Source organism: Mycteria americana, chromosome 22 (genome assembly GCF_035582795.1).
Source record: "Mycteria americana isolate JAX WOST 10 ecotype Jacksonville Zoo and Gardens chromosome 22, USCA_MyAme_1.0, whole genome shotgun sequence".
Classification (NCBI taxonomy): Eukaryota; Metazoa; Chordata; class Aves; order Ciconiiformes; family Ciconiidae; genus Mycteria; species Mycteria americana.
In genome coordinates this window covers 596,315-616,544 of record NC_134386.1, presented here as the reverse complement: position 1 = coordinate 616,544, position 20,230 = coordinate 596,315, and the positions used below count along the sequence as shown (strand labels likewise).

Here is a 20,230-nt window from a genome sequence, read left to right as displayed (position 1 = left end):
AGAAAGCAGGGAGCCCAGCCCCACACAAACTGCAGCCCCCCAGGGCTGGCCTGGGCAGCAGGAGGGGGACGGGGGGCACAGCAGGTGCCCCCTGCCCTGGCTGCCCCCCGGCACCGCAGGGGTCCAGCCAGCCGAGGGACCTTCCCCAGGCGCTTTCTCCTTCTGCAAATCAGGCCGCAGCACTTGCCAACCACGCTGCCAACTGGAACGTTCACAACAGCAACCCCGAGATCAGATCGGTGGCCAATTAACCCCGTTACTCGAGGGCCAGGCTCCCTGGCTAAACCGGGGGAGCAGGGCAGGTTCCGACAGGGATGCAGCAGGGCGGGTGGGGACAGAGAGATAAGAAACCACTTATCTGCAGGAGCACAGGACAGGACACTGTGTTCCTGACAGCAAACAGTTATAGCAACCCCAGGGTTTGCATATTGGTAAGAAAATTCCTTGTTCCGGGGTTTTCTACCCCATCCTGCAGCTGGCAGAAGGGAGCTGGGAACCACCGGGGAAGAAGGGGGGGTCGCTGGGGCCGGGCTGCATTCCCACGTGAGCCCCCCCCGGCACCCCAGGCTGCGCTGCCGGGAGCGGGCACACGATCCCATGCAGCTGCCTTGGGGGCAGGAATGGGTTTGCTGGGTCTGTGCAGAGCCCTCGTTTGGTTCGATGGTGAAATGGGGGATGCCGGTGGGGCTAGTTCCCAGAGCAGGGACAGGCGACGGCCTTGGAACTTAGCTCAAACCCAAGCAGGATGCTCCAGGGCGTGGGGAGGGTGCAGGAGGCTTCAGGGCCATCTCCAGCACCTCGAAGGAGCCCAGCACAGCCAGTTCCACAGGGGCTATGGGGGATTTATTGAGCGTGACCTGCATGAAAAATCCCCCTGCTAATCCTGTCCTGACACAGCGATCATCTCTCCCTCTTAGCCTCATCAGAGCCCAAACCCCGCGACGATCCCGCTGCTCTGTGGCTTTGCAGAGGGCCGCAGGCGGCAAGCACCGGGGGCTGGATGCCGCGGGGCTCCTGTGGGAGATGCCGGGGCTCCACGGGCGGCACGTGGCTGTCGCCGGCCGCCTGCTCCCAGCCCCAGCCCAGCACCCCCCCCCCCCGCGGAGCCCGGGACCTGCTGCCTCGGCCCTGGCTCCGGCCCAGGGCAGCAGCCCGAGGCCCGGAGCTGCGGGTCAGGGTCCGTCCCCGCAGAGGGGCCGGGCGCAGCAGCGCCGGGCGCCAGCTCCGGCACATCCCCAGGAGAGGGCAGGGCAGGCCCACGCTGCAGCCCCGGGCCCGGGGCCAGGGCCCCGCGGGGCCCCCAGGCAGCCACCCCCTCGCACAGCCCAGGGCCCCGGCCCCGGGGAGAAGGGCGGCGGGGACAGTCACACCCCCCCCCCCGAGCCCCCTGACCGCCGGGGCAGGGGCAGCCCCGGGGGAGCGGCGCAGGGGCCCCGGGAGCAGCCTGAGCCGGGCCCCGGCGCAGCCACGGCCTCCCACGCCAGCGCCGGAGTTTCCTTTACGCAAGCGGAGGAGACCCAGGCGCCGGCAGAAGCCAGACCCAGGCTGGGGCACAGCGATACCCCCCGTCCCCGTCCCCCCGCTCCCCCGGGACGGGCCCTGCCGCGCTCGATAAGGCGGCGGCCCGAGAGCAGCCGGCCCACGCGTGCGGGGCAGCGGCCGGGCCAGGTGCGGGCCGCACGGGGGGGCTGGTCTGCACCGAGCAAACCGCAGCTCCGGCGTCAGGGCCGGCGTTGCGCTGAGAGAGGCCCCGGTTCCCGGAGCAGGGGGAGGCAGGCGCCGCAGGCAGACAGCTGAGCTCGCACGCCGAGAGCCTTTATTTTGGAGAAAGTTAAAGCCTGTAGATACAGCAATAAAATATACAAAAAAATAAAATTTTTTACAGTATTGAATGCTGCCCAGGGCTACAGTGACTGCAGCTGGAGGCAGCTACACGTGAGCACGGGGGCAAACGGCCCTCGTCGTCCCCCCCGAGCACCTCCCAACCTCACAGGGCATTCCTGTCCCCAGGGCCAGGCACGGACACCCCCTCCTGCCCACACAGAGGGGAGGGGGCTGGCCCAGACCCCACAGCCCTCGCCCCCTTCAGTCCTACCCTCCGGCTCCCTGCCCGCAGGCTGCGATGCCAACAGAGCAGTCCAGGCGGGGGCTGTGGGGACGCCCCACGGTCTTTACTGGGCAGAAAAGCCAGAGCCACACGATGGGTCCGCCCTGCGCCACAGCAGCGTCACTGGTACAGATGGTTGAGGGCTTCTTCTCCACCCAGGGCCAAATCAAGACACAGCAGAGACCTGTAAAGCCCAGGGCTGGTGCCCAGCAAGACCTTTCTCCGCTGATGTTACCCACAGCCTCAGTGCCGACAGCTCCCACAGCCCTGCCCCGAAGCGCCGGGCCCAGCCGAGCACAGCACACAACGCCATTGTGCCACCCCCCTGCAGCAGCCGCCCCGTTAACACCCCGGGCTTCCAGATACCGGGGGGGGCAGGCAGCTCTCCCACTGCTTCTCCCTCCCCTTCCTTGCTCAGCGGTGTCTGCATGCCCACTGCGTGGAAAGGGGAGGGGGGCTCCCCCCATTTTGGTAAATACTGAACCACAACCATGGGCCAGCACAGCTCTCACCTTTCCTCGAGCAAGGAAACCTGCCCTTTGCCACACCTACATCTCCGTCAAGCGCTGGCCAACAGCACATTCCTCTCCCTACACAGACCCTGCTCCCTTCAACGCTTGCCACCTCCTACCTTAACAGCGACAGCCAACCTCCAACAAAAATGCCACGTGAAGCCCCCGAGAAGCCGCAAACCCACTGCCTGGGACATCACAAGCCATGCCAGGGGGAAGAGGGCCAGGCCAGCCATCCACTGCAGGTCACACTGGATCCAGCAGCCTCCCATCCTCCCCCCCGGGTCCAACAGGTTTGACTCCGCGCAGCGAGGGAGGCACAGCCACGCTCCTGTCACGAGCCGGGCCACGGGGTGAGCCATGGTCGGGGCAGGCTCTGTGGTTATACCCAGGTCCCAAAACAGGCCCAAGGTGCAAATGGTGCGTGCTCACAAGCACGCACTGGTGGTGGGACATGTCACTGCCCTGCCCCAGGACACCCTTCGCACTGCAGGGAAACCAGTTGTCCCAGCAGGAGCCCTGGGGCTGCTGGAGCCAGCTGGATCTCCGTGCCCGCAGCAGGAAGTCGGTGGCAAGCACAGGCAGCCACCAGAACTCCCTGCTCCCAGCAAAGCCCAGGCTGAGCCCAGCAGAAGCACTGTCCTTGCAGGGCAGGAGTGCCTGGGCCCATCCACCTTGCAGCTCCGAGCCCTGTGCTGGTCCTCCTGGCCAAAAGCGGGGCCAAAGGCGCAGAGAGGAGAACCCTCCGCGAGCTCTGGGAGGGCTGCTGGGGCAGCAGCAACGCAGACCCCCGTCGCACAGCGCACCGGGTAACCTGTGCGGAGGCCAGGACCGGCCGATCCCCTCTCAGGCATCCGGAGGCAAATCCGGGCTTGTACGATCTTCATGGACTTTTGGACTCTGGCAGTCAGGAAAGCAGCTTTCAACAGCAGGCAGCACAACCGGGGCTGCAGAAGCGTTTGTAAAAACTGAGGCTGTGATCGGAGGCTAATAGGCACTTGAATGAGCAAAACAATAATAAAAAACTGTTATGGAAGGAAATAGAAAAAGGTTCATCCCCCCTCCCCCCAAAGAGACGAACGGAAACCACCCTGGAGAGGGGGGTGGTGGTGTTCGTTTGGGTCAAACAAGGAATCGGTGGCAAGGACCCCGGCCCCCAGCTCCTCCCGAGGAAAGGCCCAGAGCAACCGCGACGGAGCAGGGCGAGACCGGGGGAGCTCGTTGGAGGTGGAAAGCCCGAGTCCTGGGAGGGCCCCCGCGAGCGCCGGCGGAGCACCTCACATCGGTGAAGAAGCACACTCCGGGGTCAGCTCCATGTCGAAGGTCAGCGACTCTGCGGGGAGACACAGCCGGAGGTTACAGGACCCGTGCGTGGCTACGGCCAGGACCCCCGCGGGTGCCAGGTCCCAGCAGACTCACCAAACTGTCCTCCTGTGTTGGCCTCCGCTCCCTCGCTGCTGTTGCCAAACTGCATGAGCGAGTCCAGGGTGCGTGGGGACATGGGCAGGTCGATGGTGTTGCTGAAGGAGGTGCTGTCCGAGGGAGGAAGGGAAAAGCACAGAAACCTCCCGAGTCAGGGCCTGGCCAGAGGTCTCCAGCACCCCCTCTCCCCCCCGACGGGCCCCAGGGCACGGCACAGCCTGTCCCAAGAGCTCTCCAGAGGAAAGGGGCCCCAGGAGAGGAAGAACAGGCCCGCAGTTCGGGCAACGGGCTAGAGCCTGGCTCAGCCCCCGTGGTCTCCCCCTGCCCAGGCTGGGAGCCACACAGCACCCAGGTAGAGTCCAGGCAGGGGTGGGAAGGAACCCCCCCCCCCCCCCCCCCAAGCAAGGCTGAGCACACAGATGACCCCCAGCGCTCAGACACCCCCCAGGAACACTCACGGGGTGACACAGATGAACTTGGTCTTCAGATACGGAGCAGCACCTGCAGAGGAGCAAGCAGCCTTGTCACCAGCCACCGGAGGAGGAACCCTGCTCTCCTCCCCCTCTGGAGCACAGACCCCCCCAGACAGCACCCACCCACCCAGCCCCTGCGCAGCCCTCGCTGCCCGCACCCCGCAGCCGTGGCTATGCCCTCCGGGGATCGGCACAGGATCCTGGCTGGTGACGGCTCTTCCACCAGCGCGGTCCCTGGAGCCTCCCCGCGACACAGGAGCCGTGCTGGAGCGCAGAAAGTCAACGACTACCTGAGTCAGTAGCTTCAGAGTGCTCCTGGCTCTCGGAGCGGCAGTACTTCCCGAACGCCTCCTCCTTGGGGATGTCTGGGTACAGGTACACCAGGGGGGACACCAGGATGTTGGTGGCATCCATGATTTTGTAGCCCATGATGATCTCCGCAAACGACATGTTGTTCAGCTGCTGCTTGGTGTAAGGCTCCACAGACTGGATCTGCGTCTTCCCTGTACAAGGAGACTTTTGACACAGGGCAAGACACCCGCGTTCCTTGGGCAAAGGCAGGGCCTTCCTCGACACCCCAGAAGCAGCAGGGACAAGATGGGCCCGGGGCCGTGCTCAGCCTCACGAGGCACCCGGCAGAGCACAGGGCAGGACAGGGACCTGCCAGGTGGTGTCAGCGTTGCGGAAAACTGTGCCACACAGGCAGCACGTGGGCAGGGACACCCAGGAGGCAGAGACCAGCAAAGGGCACCCAGGCTCAAAGAGTTAACCTAGGCAGAGGGCTTGTCAGGACAAGGACAAAGAACAAGTGTCTTATCAGGGGGTTCCAAACCCCCTTCGGAGCCAGGAACGCTGGCTGAGCAAGGCACCGCACCCAGGGCAGCGAGGAGGAGAGCAACGTACCGCTAATGTCCTTCTCCACCCACGTGAAGGTGATGCCGCCTTCCTTGCTGCTCTCACTGAACCGCAGCAGGAAGGTGCCCGGAGGCTTGGTGCTCAGGATGGCTCGCTCCCGCTCCTTGCTGATGAACCCCATGATGTACCTGGGCAGCAGGAAGCGAGGAGAGCAAGGACGGGTCAGGATACCGGGGCAGCTACTCTGGCACGTGAACCCTGCCAGCCCTCTGCACAGCAGCAGGAGGACCTGGCCCAGCCGCCAGCAGAACCACCAACATTTTAAGGATTCCCAGGTGGGTTTTCACTCTGAACCGGCCAACAAGGCCTGGACAGAAAAAGCATCCCAGGAGAGCCCACCTGCACCTGGACAAGGCACCCCACTCCACCAGGACAGGACTCACAGGACCCCTCCCAAGGCCCAGCCCAACCAAGGGTCTCTGGACCAATGCTGGCCGAGGCTCACCCTTCGTTCCACAGTGCCAGGATATACTTTTTCACTAAGTCAATGATGTTGTCCAGCCAGACCCAGAAAGAGAAGCCTTTGCCAGCCATGTTCTCCTGAGGAAGAGGGCAGAGAGGCTGTGAGCATGGCTTGGAGGAAGGGGCCAGCCAAGGGAAGGTGCTCAGGGGAAGAAAGGGAGCTGTACCTTGCAGAACTTGGCCCAGGTGATCTGACAGCCGGAGTAATTCACACCTGGCCCTGGCAGAGAACAAGAGCATCAATATTTAGATAAAGCTGTTCTTCCAAAGACACCATTTCCAGGGAGCAACCCAAGGTTTGTGGTGTTTGGGAGAAAGCCAAGCAACTGAAAGTTATAGCTCCCCTCCCAAACACCACAGTCTTGCTCCTGTATTGCATTTACAGGTGGGGAGCCACCCCGAGGGACAGCAGGGACGGGCAGGACACCCACACCGGGTTACCTAGAAGTTTTTCTGCCAGCGTTGTCAGCTGCTCAATGCTGAGGCCACGCTTCGTGGTGGAGGAGAACTGCCAGCTCAGCACCTCTGCCACCTGGTCCCAGGTCCCGATGGGGGGCTTGGTGAAGAAGTTCACGTTCTGCACAAGGGAAAAAAACAGCCCTGAGCAGGACATGGGACAGAAGCAGGGCCAGGCCCTGCCCCAGCCCTGCTCCCAGGCCACAGCTTCCCTCTCCCTGCCTGCAGCCTGCCTGCCGGGACACTCTGGTCCCAAAGCCTGCGCTGCTGCTCTGCTAGCTGTCCCCACAGCGCCGGGCCCTACCTTGGGGTTGTTGGTCAGCATGTTGTACCACAGGATGGACGCCCAGGCATTGGGCATCTGGCAGATGTTGGAGATGACCACCACAGGCAGCGAGTGGGTCTGCAAAGACAGGATGTGACCACAGGCTGGGACATCTCCCAGGGCTCCTCTGCACCCAGGCCCATGGCAGCGACAGGCAGTAACCCACAGCTCACCTCCAGGTCGATCTTCAGCCCCTGGTGATACACCTCTGTCTCGAAGGTGATGAGGTGCAGCTCCTCAGTGACTATCAGCGAGGCCTAGGGTGGAAGAGGACACGGTGAACACGCAGGAGACACCTGCCCTCGGCCTGACGTACGGCCATCAGGCCCAATGCTACTGCTCAGGTCTGGGTGGACAGGGCTGGTCTGGCAGCTGCCGACACGCCAGCGCGTGCCTGCGGACACCCCGCTCAGGGCAGGGCTCCTGCTTCCCCTCACGGCTCAGCTGCTCGACAGGGAGCAGAGCTGCCGGCAAAGGGCTCTCCTACCCCGGCCCCCCAGCGCTTACGTCGCAGTTGGCTCTGCCTCCGTTACCGCACCGCTGCTCCCGCAGGGTCTGCGGAGAGAAGGAACAGGCTGAAGCAACACCGTGACGGCACACAGCCTTAACAGGAGCGGCCTGAGAGCTCGTGGTACCTACCAGGTGCTTGAACTCTGCCGAGAGGCTGCCGTTGTTCGACTCCTCCATGTTCATGACCTTGGTGTTTGTCCCCAGGATGTTAAACTTCCTGGACCTTGAAAGAGGAAAGACAGCATGGCTGACAGGGCCCTCTCAGAGCAGATGTGCAGTAGCATGTTTGCCAGGATTAAAAGCAGAAGCAAGAAAAAAAACCCAAAACCCACAAAACATTGCACTTACCCCCGAAGTGCTGCAACATCCCCGGAGTCCCTAGGAAAGGGGAGAGAGACACCTGGTCACGGCCGTGGCCCTCCCACCCTGATGCAGACAAGCTGGTGTGTGGGACTGGCTGCATCACAACATCGAGTCCCACAAGCCCCCCAAGCTGTCCCCCCACATGGGAACGAACCCTTGGCACCCAGTGCCACCCTGCGCCCTCCCCTTCTACTGGGGGTCACGCTGGTCCTCGGTGCAGGGACGGAGCCTGACCCAATGCAGCAGGAACAAGTCCCAGCCCAGTAACCCCACCGAGAGCACAGGACTCACTTGTCGATGCAGACTTTAATTTTCAGCTGATAGTTCAGCTCTGGAAACTTGACCAACAACCTGCAAAGAGTCAACAGATGTAGCGTGTGAGCGTGACCATCCTGCACACGCGAACAGCTCCAGTTCAGCACGGCATCTGGCACAGACTGCAGAACAGCTGGATGGACGGCAGTGCTGCGTGCATCCCCCAGCCAGCAGCACCACGGTTCACACCACAAAGCCCACAGGGACGCAGCATTGCCCAGCTCCTCTGGCATCCCTGAGCCCATCTGCGTGCCGGCCTGTGACTTGTCAGCCCCAGCACCCGTCCCCAGCACCGATGCTCCCCTGAGCCCCCAAGGAGGGCTTGTTTTGGCTGCTGACTGCCCGCACCAGGCAGGCATCTGCTCTGAACACACACCCTCCGTGCTGCTCTGTGGCCAGATGCTGCCACATGCCAAGGGGGCAACGGGGGCACAGCTGGCAGATGGTGAACAAGCCCCAGGCAGAGCCCAGTATAGGAGCAGCCTCTCTGCGGAGGCTGGCACAGGACACGGGCCCGGCAAGAGGCAGCTGGCCAGGGACGCACTGATGCTTCCTGCCGCCCGCCCCCGCAGCGGGATTTACCAGAACCCCAGCTGCCTCCAGGAACGCGGCAGAGCCCCAGCCAGCAGCCGCCATCCCTGCACTGAGTCACGCAGGCAGCGCTCCAGCAGGGCCAGCCTGCTGGGACTCATTCCCTCCCGGCACCAGCGCTCCCCAGGCAGGCTGGAGACTGGATCCACACCAGCATCTCCTTCAGAGAGATCCTGCTTTGCCTTCCCCCGCACGGCTCCTTTCCCATGCCCATAGCGCAGTGGGACCGCAGGGGCCAGCGACCCACCTGACTTTGGTGGTGAACTGCACGCCGGTTTTGATGACCAGGGGCCGGTCGGGGTGCATGGGCATGCAGGGCTGCCTCTCCACAACAAAAGCGCTGCAGGGAAAGGCACAAGAACCGCAGTCAAACCTCCGGCCGGGCCCAGCACGCTCACTGCCCAGCCCTCCACCCACTGCCTCTGACCAGGGGACTGCCCACAGCTCCCTCCCAGCCCTCGGCACCTTTTCATCAGGTTCCTGAACAGCTCCACAATCCGCTCCTCCAGCATGGGCCGGTGTTGGACGATCGGGTCGCCCTTGTAGGACACTTTCTGCTGCAGTTCTTCCAACTTCTTGATCTGCTGCCGGGTCTGTAGCTGTGATTCGGCAAGAGAGGTTATCCTAGGGGAGCAGGAAGAACCAGCGTTAGCTCTGGCTGCCGAGCCCTGCGCAGTCCCAGCCCGCAGAGCCCTTCTCTTCCCTCACTTGTGCGAGAGAGGACCAAACCAGTGGAGAACAGAACATGTCTGTGTCTCCCGGCTCAGTGCATTTTTCTAGACCATGTGTTACAAGAGAAACCTGCACACACCCACGTTCTGCAGACACACACCAGGAACAGGAACTTCTCACAGCAGCCTTAAAATCCCACGGGCCCGGGGCTAACCATTCCAGCACTAGTGCCCACTATCGAGAATCAGTCCAACTAGTGGGTTACATTTATGCTTGCAGGCATCAGAAGCCATTTTGCAAGGATGTTTCCAGAGGCAAAGAGCTCATTTCCACTGAAGGTGCTTGAATGCCACCTCCCTAGGGACTGATGCAACCCCCAGCCAGCTCCTACCAGTTCTCGAGCCGGTCTAAGCAGATATTTGGTGGGCCGCCAATGCAGGCGATCTGCTGCCGTCTCTTCCAGTCTGCCAATTCCTCATCTGCCAGCATCTTCTGCACATACTCCATGGCTGACAGCAGTCCAGCCAGCTCGCTCACAATACCCTGTCAAAAAAGAAAGCAGAACCTTCAACACCCTCTGACTGCCTCCAAGATCTGCAAGTTTCACATGCACGGACAAGAAAGAAGTCGCCCAGGGCTGTGTTTCCAGCGCTGCTGGCGGTTCTGGCCACGCAGGAACACCAAACTCACACCCCAGACAAAGGGCTCCGCTGCACCCCAGGGGGATCTGGAGGGCCAGCTACACGACATACCCTTCGCATTTGGTCCAGCGCCGTGAGCATCTGTTCCAGCTGCTGCATTTTCTGCCTGGTCACCGACTGATTGTTTCCATTCAGATCCTGCATGTCTGCGCAGAGAGACAAGAAATGTTCAGCCACACACATGGACTCCTCCTACCCTCCCAAGCATCACACGAACAAAAGACTCCCACTGCAAAGGAGCAGGCCCCCTAGCAAGCAGCAATCTCACACAGCCTCTAAGCACCTTGCTGGCTTTCCCACATGCACAGCGGTGCCATCACCTCCACGTGCCATTTCTCTGCTCACAGGCAGAGCTCTGGTTCAGCTCCCCCGGAGGCAGTGTCAGTGGCAGAAACAAGAGGCGAGGTTTCTCCAGCTGCCACGCAAATGCTCTGAGCCTAAGCCACCCTTCTTGCTTGGAGAGGAGGCACTGGGAGGCACCACCCTCCAGCAAGTTTCCTCGCAGGAACACACTTTGGTTTGGCAGATGCTAACGGGCTTCCGTTACCTCCTTGGCTTTTCAAAGTCTTGTAGTTAAAATCAAAGTCATCCTGGAGATTCTCCACCACTTTCATCTTCTGCTCCAGATCCTGCAAGGCAAGAGATGTGGATTTATTCAAAGCGCTAAGTCACCACGGTGGGGAAAGGAGAAGGTGCCTAGGCAGCACGCATACCTGCACCCTCTTCCTCACATCCTGCAGATGCTGCTCCAGCATCTGCTGCTTTTCCGTCACTACAGCTGCAGTCGGATGTGTTGCCTGTCCCCCTTGCTGCAGAGGGGACAAGGAAGGCATTAGAACAGGGCCACAACCCAGGGATGCTCCCCTTCCAGCCTGAGGAGACTTTGCAGGAAGAGTCTTCACCCCCTTACTAGCAAAAGCCAGTGCGGCTGGCTGCTTGCTCGCAGCACTAGCTCCAGGCTGCACAGCAAGGCGCACGGTGCAGGGCTCACCCCACGCAAAGGGTGAGAGGAGAGACAGATACACAAGCTCACAGCCACCCCAGGCAGAGAGCACCCAGGCTGCATCCTGGCAGGAAGCAGCTGCTGCCTGGAGAGCAGAAGTTATCGGCCCCTGCGGCTGGACCATCCCTCAGCACAAAGCAGCCATCGTTGCTGAAGGAAGCCAGCGGGGAGCTTCCGACTGGAGCCGCCCCACAGCACCGAGTACCCGCACAGCGCTGCGGGGTGGGGTGGGCGGCAGGACGGCAGCCCCAGGACACCTGAGCCACTGACCTGGGCTGCGGTGGCAGCCGTCTGGAGGAGCCGTGACTCTTCCCACAGGCAGCGAGCCACGATACGGGCTATTTCCATCGGCTTCTCCAAGTATCTGCTCTGTAAAAGGTTCAAACCCCCAAGGTCAGCAGGCACAGCGTAGCTCCCAGGATCTCCACACCCTTTAGGGCTGCGGGTCGTGAGCTGTGCCAAGGAACCCCTTGGGCTTCCGCAGGCTCCCCCCGCAGCCCCCCCGCCAAACCAGCACTTCCCACCTCACCTGCAGGAACTGCTTGATGCGCCGCAGGTTGTGCTGGTACAAGACGTTGGACTCCTGCAGGAAGCGGCTGTACTGCTGGTCGATCTCTCCCAGCAGGTTGTGGAACACCAGCGTGGCGTGCGACTCCTTGCTGGCGGCATACGCCCTGCGCAAGGGAGGGCAGAGCGCTGGGTGCCCGGCGCAGGGGAAGGGGCAAGGCAGCGCTGCTCACCCCTGCCATCCCCCGTGAATTTAACGCTCCAGCCGTCTTCCTAACCTGCACCAGAGCAGGGGCCAGAGCAGGCCTGACTTGCTTCATGCCAATAAACTGAGCCCTCGGCCTGCACCTGCAAGGGCAGGGCGATAGAGAGGTTTTGGACTCGTGCTTAAAGTCTGGCCTTAAGCCAGGCAGACAGCGCACACAAGCACCTCAACAGTCCCACGTGCTCTCTAGACAGGATCCAGGAATCAGTGCTCTGTGTCAACCTCGTTTATAACAGAGGCCAGCGTAAGCCAGCCCTGTACAGAGACACCTCCGCTTTGGAGCTCCCCCTTCTCCTGGTCTGGGGTCTGACACCGCGCGCAGAGTCCCGCTCCCCTTCGCGTCACGTGCGCCTCGGGGAGGAGGACCAGTCCTGCCACGCGAAGAGCCTAGGGAAAGCGGCAGAGCTCCTCCAGACCGCCTCGGCACCTGCTGCCACCCCAGGGCGGGCGTCCCGAGCGAAGTCCCCACGTCAGCGTTTCACAAGGCCTTACCAGTCCTGGCTCTCAATCCACGGGGCCAGGAACTGCCGGAGCTCCATGGGAAAGCTGTCGCTGTAGAGCTGGTGGAGCTGCTCCAGGTACCGCGTGTCGAGCTGCTGCAGCTGGTTCCACTGCGCCATCCTGGCCAGCTCCGGAGACCTGGTGGGACGGGCACGCGTGCTGCTCAGAGCTGGCACCTGGGAGCCTCCAGGCTCCCTCCCGCCAGCCGTTCAGCAGGACCCAGCCACGACCGCTGCTCCCCTTTGGGGAGGGCTGATGTGGCCAGGACCGGAGACAGCCGGGGCACGGCGAGCCCAGGGCGCACAGCTCCGGGAGCGCTGGCACGGGCCGGGCAGCGCCCGTCCCGCCAAGGGCAGCACGGGGCCAGGGCAGCTGCTGGGTGCGCAGCTCTGGGCCCACGGCACCGCAGAGCTCCAACGCACCCCGAGGGATGAGCCCAGGCCCATGTCCCCGCGGAGCCGCTCACACGTCCGGGAGCTCTTCAGCAAAACCCACTCGGAGCTGGCAGCCATGGGACCAGTTCAAGAAGCCCTGGGACCGGCACCGGTTTGTGCCTCCAAGCTGGGCTCCGGCAAGGCAAGAGTGGCTGCTGCCATCACCCACGGGCAGGCCTGGGTCAAGGGAAGGCGGAACCACAGACCAGAACTGCATCCTTAGTGTGGGAATAACAGCACGCACGCCCGGGGGAGGGCAGGGAAGGAACCAGCCTGGCTGCGAGGGGAAAAGCCCTTTTCGTACCCGCCGACATCTGCGCCCCAGCACTCGGCCCCGGAGCCCCTGGCAGTGCAGGACGCAGCCGCGCAGCGTTGCGTGCCTGCAGGGCGAGCGGCAAAGCAGCCAGAGCACCAAAAAGCGAGGGCCCGGCAGCACTGCTCCATCCCGAGAGCTCAACTGGAAATCCAGCCGAAGGCGAGTGCAGAAGGCAGCTTCGGCCCCGGCCCAGCCTGCCCCTGCCCTGCCCGGGCGAGCTTCCCGAGAAGAGCTGCAGCAGAAAGGTTTCACTCCAGCCGCCCCAGCTGCAGAGCTGAATAAAGCCCAGATTCGGACTCATTCTCTTTTCACCACGTCATGAAATTAATCTGAGACATCTGAGATCAGAAGACCAGAGCTCACACTGGCAGCCGGTGGCCATTTGCACGGATTACAGGAGCACAGCAGGCAGGCCCTGGATGCCAAGCTGAGCCCCATCCTCTCCCCCCCCCCCCGCAGAGCATCTCTCAGCCCACAAACCCCAAGGGCTCGGGGAGACACGGTCCCCCAGGGCTGGGTGCAGCCCCAAGCGGGTTGGGCCAGACGCAGATGCTCTTACAAACCCAGACAGGTAGGAAACCTCGCTTCACGCTGCTCCTCAAACCACAGGGTCAGACCAGGATTAAAAGTTACGTCATAGGCAGCTCCTAACACCGCCAAACCCCTCAGACCTGCACGGAGCTGCGCAGGAGCTCCCTGAGCACACAGAACACAGCTTTGGGCTTGGCTTCAGGAGTTGAGCTTCCATCCATCCAGCTTGAGCCCAGTGAGCACCGAGTTTCCCCGCATGACAGCACGCTTCCCAAGTGCCTGCCTTTGGCAAAGCTTTCTCCTAGAGAGAGGCACCATTTCCCAAAGCTTTCCTACCTTCTTGCCACAGGGGGGAAAGAGGGGTCTTGGGCATGTAGGTCACCAGCGACAGGTACAAGGCTTTAATCTGGTGCCAATGTCTTCCAGGCGCCCCGCGGCCAGAGGCACGCATGCCTGCCTCTGCTCCGGGAGGCAGGGAAGGAGCTGCAGAGCTTACAGTAAGTGCAGAAGGCGGAGACTGCCAGGAAACAACAGAAACAAGGAAGAAGCAATTTTCGAGTTAGCGACTTGTGTATTGATGGAAATCAAACTAACACTAACGAGGGGACGGCAAGCTGTGCTCAGGAAGCGAAGGCACAGAGCTCTGCTCGACACCAGCAGAAAGTCACTCCCCTGCAGAAAGCTGTTTGCTTTTCCCAAAGGTCACTGCAGCGAGCGACGTGCCAGCTGGGATATGGGGACAGCCAGGCAGCCAGCGCACCAGCAGCCGGCACGGCCGGTGCCACAGGAGCAGGGCACGGGTGAGGGGGCCAGCACCAGCCACGAGTCCCAGGCTGGCCCCGGGCTCAGATCGGGGCACTGCAGCCCATCCCACGGCACCGGCGCAGGAGCCTGCCGCAGCTTCTGCGGGAGCAAGCCATCGCGATGGGGCAGCCCCGAGGAGCCGGCACGAAGGAAATCACAGCGAATGCGCCAGGAGGCGTGAAGGTTTGGGAACCGGCCGGCAGTGGGAAGGGTGCCGGGAGGCACAGAGCAGCACCCAGCAAGCAGAGCTTCACTCAGCGAGGAGGCAGACGGGAGGAAGGCCGTGCCACCCCTCCAGCAAACCAGGCTGCTCCATCCTGGGCCCCAGGATGGGCTGGAAGCAGGCGAAGACACAATGACCAGACCCAGGCCCGCAGCGACAGCAGCTGCTCCACGCACGAGCCAGGCAGGCTTTCGTTAGGCAGGACAGATATTTACAAAGCCTTAATGGCAAGTAAGACTTCCCTGGGCACGCAGCAGTATCAGGCAGGAGTTTTGAACCTTGCCTGGGGCACAGAGCTGGGTGCTTGTGCAGATTTCCAGAGACGACCATGGGCACCCTGCCACCACCCACAGCTCCCCCGAGTCCCCGCTCGCCCGGGAGGGGCTGGGCAGCACGGGGAGCTGGGCTCCTCTAGCAGCTTCTCCAAGATGGGCCCACAGACCAGATCGCTGCCGCCTGACACTTTCAGCTGTCACCACTGACATCACTGTATGTCATGCTCTTCTGATCTTTGCTGCATGTGACACTGTCCCCATTTTTCTGGATGGTTTTTGTAAAAGGAGAGAAAGGCGGAACATCCTGTTGTGGACCGAGACAGACACTGGCACTTGACATGGAGTTAAAGACGTTTTTAGAACTTCACAGCATCGAATAGCCCCAAAGACAGGAGCAACATCCGCAGGACGTTAACCTTGAACGACTACCCTGTGGTGCAATCCTCAGAGAAGACCACGTGAACCAAGCCTGTTTTCAATGGAGCAACAAGTGAAAGGGAGGAGGAGAGAGACACTGGCCATGCAGGAGCCTGTATACAACAGGCACTGCTTCAGCCTTGGAGCAAGACCTGGCTTGATGCGACAGGGCCTTTGCGGCCCCAGAGCTTTTGCTTTCTGCAACTGCAGACCACGAAAGGCTGGGCCATTAGCCACGGTTCATGGCTGGTACTGGGCATTGCATCAAAGCCCCTGCTTTGCAGTGGATTCAGCTCCTTGCTGGCTGTTTGTCTGGCTGCAGCAGCACGTGGAACACTCCCTCCACGCAGGCGGCTGTAGTGCACTCGCAACCCCTTTAACTTGGTACTGGAGGCTATTACTAGAGCGTGAACCATATGGTGCTTCTTCAGGGGGGAAAAAACCCAACAAATACATGGGCCAGGAAAGAGCTGCAAACCCACAAGCCACCAGAGTGCCCTGCCTGCCGGTGAGCTCAGCCACCTCACTTCCTACTGCACCACTGCAAGGGCACCCCTGCGCCCAGGGGTGCTTCACCAGCCCGCCCAGAAACGGCAGCCGCTGCCCCAGCCCGTCTGCCGCCAGAGCAGCGTCCCCAGCCCTGAGCCGAGGACAGGCACCGCTGGGCCGCTGCTGCGGCACCGCTGTCGCACGGGAGCTGGCTTCCCAGGCAGCCCCCCCACAGCGCCCGGCGCGGAGCAGCTCATGGCCGGACTTTCCCCTATCAGGCTGCAGCAGCTGAACCCTCGATCCAGGCAGATCTTCCACAAGAAAGCCACAACCTGGGTATTTCAGGGCAGTGCTAGAGCCCCAGTCTGCAGAGCACCAAAAGGCTGGAGGCAAAGCCCCCAGGCTGCTGCACGGCAGCGGCATTTGGATGGGAATCAGCCTCTTCTCACTGCTACACGTAGCTGCAGGACGAGCCACCGTGGCAGCCCGGGCTCCTGCTCAAGCGCGAGATCCTCCCCGCCACAGCGCATGCTCCGCAGCCGCAGGAAGCCGGTGCCCCACCAGGGCCCCAGCGCTGCGCACCGTCGTACCGATCCCTGAAAAACAGAACTAGCGTGCAGCGAAACACGAGCTGCTCTGCCTCTTCCCACTGCAGGCATCTCCTCGCAAGGCGAGCAGCCGAGGAAGCAAAGGAAGTCACTGCAGACCACACACACGAGTACAGAAGAACCACAGCAGGCTCGCCCCACGCGGGAGCGGAGCGGCAGCCTGCAGGGATGGCCGCTGCCTGCTAGCTGTGCCTGCAGCCAGCCCAGGGCAGGACACGGTCTCTGCTCGCTGTCCCCGGGGGCTCCACTGCACCCAGTTCTCACCTCGAGGGATGTCTCAGCAGAAGGAGCGGGTCACACTGAGTTTTTACAGCCCCCAGCTCAACCGGTGCCTGACCTGGCAAACCCTCCACACGCTGCCACAAGAGCAGCGGGCTGGGAAGAGCCTTGAGACGTGCTTTGCCAAAACGTGGGCTCACACCAACAGAGACAGCTCTGCTGCAGCAGGCGACAGGAGGGCACGCGGCCCCGGGGAGGGAGCCCTGTGACGGAGGCTGCCCGGCCCACCATCGAGTCAGGGGAGGATGCGGGAAGGCAGGACCAGCTGGGAGCAGGAAGGGGTCAGGAAGCCTCCTCTCCCTCCCTCGGCGCAGCACCGAGCTCCAGCTCCTCCCAGCATCAACAGAAAGCAGCTAGGCAGCCTGAAGCACCCGCTGCCCCAGAGGGAAAGGGTCCCTGTGACGCTCCTTACTGTCAAAGCCACCAGCATTAGGGAAGCTCTGATCTCATCCGCCCCGAAACACCGTGCAGGAGCCTCTCCCCAGCCAGCCCTGCCACCAGGAAGCCTCCCTTGACGGGGTTTAAAGAGCTGAGGGTTGAACCTTTCCGATTCCGCTGGGCTTGCCAGTCTCTGCGGTTAGCCTCTCCTCCTGTCTCTGGAACGGAGCCAGGGAGCAACCAGTGCGGCCAGAGCCAAGCATGGCATGATGCAAGCCCAGGGGTAAACACACCGTCCAGAGCTGAGAGCAAAGCTGCTAAAAGTAGCTCAAGAGCTAAAGTTCATCTTTCTTTAGCTCCTCTGCAAGGGCAGAGCACCAGAGCCAGGCCCGAGCTGTGCAGTGTCACTGGCAGCTCGGGACAGCTCTACACACTCCAACAGCCTTATTTGAAACAGGGCTGCTGCCCTGGAAGCAATCCCACAACCGCCTTCCATCTGCTTTCTCATTTCTGGGACGCACCCGAGAACACTCCTCACCTGCACCCCCACAACAAGCAATGACTCCCGGGGCAACGCGTAGGGGGGAATGACCGGAGAGGGCCTTGAAAGGACTGTGGCACTCCTCGTCCCCTGCAGGGCCACGAGCAGGACGAAGCTCAGTCACTGGTAACGCTGCATAGGTCACATTAACAGAGTTATCACCGGCAGGAGCATCACAGAATCATGACAGACGCCATCAACAACGCTTCACGGGAGCCCCGGCTTTCCAACAAACAGCACTGGTTGCGCTGACACCAGGCGCCTCGCTGCCCCCCGCTTCCACACAGCCATCAGCAGGCTCACGAAAAGCTGCTCTTCTACAACAAAGCAGCTAACTGCTCCAGGCAAACACAAGAGCAAGTTTTGAAAGAGCTACTAGGAGAACTTGGCTCCGATCCTCTGGAGCGTTTTCAAAGCCAGCCCTGGAGGGGGAAAAAGAGCAGTGATGCAGAGATTTGCAAAAGGAGAAGAGGGTGACAGCGCAAGGCAGAGAGGGGCTCCAGGCGACCTCGCAGCCACAGGGCTGAGTTCCCCGATCAACCCACACGCCACAGCTGGCTGTTCCTCATCGCAGCTGAGCAGCTCTCCAGGGTCCATCCCAACACGTAACTCCCGCTGCAGGAGCCGAGTAACACGGCTGCCAACCCCCCAGGGCAGGGGATGCCCAGCCGCACAGCCCTCCTGTCCGCTGCCACCGCCACTCCAGCAGCTCCGACAGATCCACAGAAAGCAGCAGAAGAGGCTCCACTGGGGAGTGATGGTGACAGCCATCACCTTCAGGGAGGAAACGGGGGCCAACTGCCCTGACGCGCACGCACAGGCAGGGCCGGTGCCCTGCAGACGCAGAAGGGATCTTCTCGGGAGCGGGCCCAGGGCAGCTCACCCTCCCCGCCTGGGACACCACCCCTGCTCCCCCCGCGCTGCCGGTCCTCCGGCTGTGCCCCTCCAACAGGCACACACGGGTGCGCAAGCGCAGCCTGTGGAAGAAGTCACGCGCACCTCGGGACGGCAACGTGGGACAGCGCTGTGCCGAGTGGCGGGAAGCTCACGGGCAGAGCACAGGCCAGCAGCAGGCAGGAGCGGTGGGCAGAGCATCGGGCGGCTCGGCCACACAGCTGAAATATTCACCCAAGATGCACAACCCAGCAGCTCTGCTCCGCACCCGCTCCTCGGCCACTCTGCGTCGCACCTCCTGCCTGCAAGGACGGTTATCAAACCAAAGCCTGGTCCAGGCAGAAGAGCCCCAGCGAGACGTTGCCGAGCAGTTCTGTTCGAGGGGCGGGTAAAGCTGCAGCCCTGAGCTCTCGGCTCCATTAGGGACGCGAGTCAGGTCTTCCGGCCTCGGCCTGCCCAGGTGCAGGACCCCCAGTTAGGCTTCCAGTCTCGGTCACAAGTCATTTCATCAGCATGAAAATTCCACCACTGGCACAGGCTGCATCAACATCTGTCCTAAACCCTCGCTCAGGCAATCTCGAGTCTGTGGCCCAAGGGCCGTCCTACAGTTAAATCCCCCAAAGCGCACGGACCGCGCGAGCCCACCATTGGCCTCAAAGCAACCAGACCGGGCGGCAGCTCCTCTAGCCCTGCCAGCCCCGACACATTTCCCTCTCCGAGAAGCCCGTTTAGGCTTTGAACCTTCTGTTGGAGCTTGTGCGGTGTAAGCACGTTTCACCAACAGACCCAGCTCCGCACCGGTGCTTGGGGAGCGGGGACCCCACGCGCAGCGCACACCGCCGTCAGCGCCGCGAGAGCTGAGTCGCGCCAGGTTCTGGGAGCTGCCCCTGCCCAGCAAGGACTTGCTCTGGGAACTGTGGGAAGGAAAGAAATCCCACTTGCTGTAAGACCAGAGGATTAGGTTAATTAGTACCTCCACCGACGACGGCTCCCGGGAGCCAGGGCGCTGCCCTCACCTGGCTGCTGGGCACAGCGGCACCAGCCCCGGCCCCGCCGCCGGGACAGGCCGCAGCGGGAGCGAGCTGCCGCCTCCCAGCAAAAGTGAAACCGCCGGCTGTCCGCGGCGCCGGCCCGACGGCGGGGACGGGCCCCGCACCCACGGGGGAGGCTCCCGGGAAAGACCCCCTGCGTGCGGCTGGCGGCTGCGCCCTCCGCCCCCGGCCCCGCAGCCACCCGGCAGGCCGGGGCCGCGGCGGGAACGGCCCCCCCCGGGCGCAGCAGCCGTGCCCACCCCGCCCCCGGGCCGCTCGACCGCCCCCGCCAGGGCTCAGCCCCACCGGGGTGGGCAGCCCCGGCCCCGCGGCAGCGCCCAGCCCCAGGGCAGCTCCGGGCCACCGGCACCGGCGCCGCACCCCGGGGCCGCAGGACGGCCAGCGGCAGGCCCCGGCCCCGCCGCGCTTGGCGGCCAGCGGCCCAACAGCCCCCGCGGGACACCGGCAGCCCGGGCCCCGGCACCCAGCCCCGGGCCCTGACACCCGGCTCCCCGGTGCCAAGCGGCCGCCGGGGCCCAGCAGCAACGGGCCCGGGCACCCGCGGCCCTGGCTGGGCACCCGCGGCCCTGGCTGAGCTCCCGGCACCCCGGCCCGGCCCCCCCGCGCTCACCGGCGGTCCCGGGCGAGGCGGGGCGGCGGCTCCCGGTGCCGGCGACGATCGCGTCCGGACCCTGCCCGAGTGACGAGAAACCTGCTGCCCGCCCGGCCCCGCCCCGTTACGCCACGCCGAGCGCGGCCAATGGCGGCGCGGCGCTCCCGCTGCCCCGCGAGGGACGGGCCCTGACGGCCAATCAGCGCGGCCGCCCCGCGGCTGGTCACGGCTCGCGGCGGCGCGGGGGGGGGGGCTGCCCCGTGTCGGCTGTTCCCGGACGGCGCCGCCTCCCGCCGC

The 20,230-nt window shown here is 63.2% G+C and overlaps 1 protein-coding gene across 3 annotated transcripts; it reads right to left on the bottom strand.

Moving 5' to 3' along the window:
• Nucleotides 1-2,085: 2,085 nt before the first annotated feature.
• STAT3 (signal transducer and activator of transcription 3) lies at nucleotides 2,086-20,067 on the bottom strand. Of its 3 annotated transcripts, none has more exons than XM_075522651.1 (24): nucleotides 19,952-20,067; nucleotides 12,092-12,238; nucleotides 11,357-11,501; nucleotides 11,098-11,196; nucleotides 10,538-10,633; nucleotides 10,372-10,453; nucleotides 9,876-9,970; nucleotides 9,515-9,666; nucleotides 8,917-9,075; nucleotides 8,699-8,791; nucleotides 7,837-7,896; nucleotides 7,531-7,560; nucleotides 7,312-7,405; nucleotides 7,180-7,227; nucleotides 6,846-6,929; nucleotides 6,652-6,750; nucleotides 6,333-6,468; nucleotides 6,059-6,111; nucleotides 5,875-5,969; nucleotides 5,418-5,557; nucleotides 4,802-5,017; nucleotides 4,500-4,542; nucleotides 4,039-4,151; nucleotides 2,086-3,952 (listed from the first exon to the last, which is right to left on the bottom strand). In XM_075522651.1, exons 2-24 carry the CDS (start codon nucleotides 12,217-12,219, stop codon nucleotides 3,897-3,899), a joined length of 2,316 nt encoding a protein of 771 aa, XP_075378766.1. In that variant the 5' UTR covers nucleotides 12,220-12,238; nucleotides 19,952-20,067; the 3' UTR covers nucleotides 2,086-3,896. The 3 variants fall into 3 exon arrangements, with proteins under 3 accessions (XP_075378766.1, XP_075378768.1, XP_075378767.1); XM_075522653.1 differs by having other exon boundaries at nucleotides 4,805-5,017; XM_075522652.1 differs by lacking the exon at nucleotides 19,952-20,067 and adding an exon at nucleotides 13,718-13,898.
• Between the last annotated feature and the right edge of the window lie 163 nt (nucleotides 20,068-20,230).

Bases quoted from the DNA above. Each gene is read 5' to 3' on its own strand.
- STAT3 (XM_075522651.1), bottom strand. From the start codon at position 12,219: ATGGCGCAGTGGAACCAGCTGCAGCAGCTCGACACGCGGTACCTGGAG. The intron at 11,502-12,091 runs GTAAGGCCTTGT...TCCCTTGCGCAG, and splicing joins TGGATTGAGAGCCAGGACTG to GGCGTATGCCGCCAGCAAGG. The intron at 6,469-6,651 runs GTAGGGCCCGGC...TCCCTTGTGCAG, and splicing joins TGCTGACCAACAACCCCAAG to AACGTGAACTTCTTCACCAA.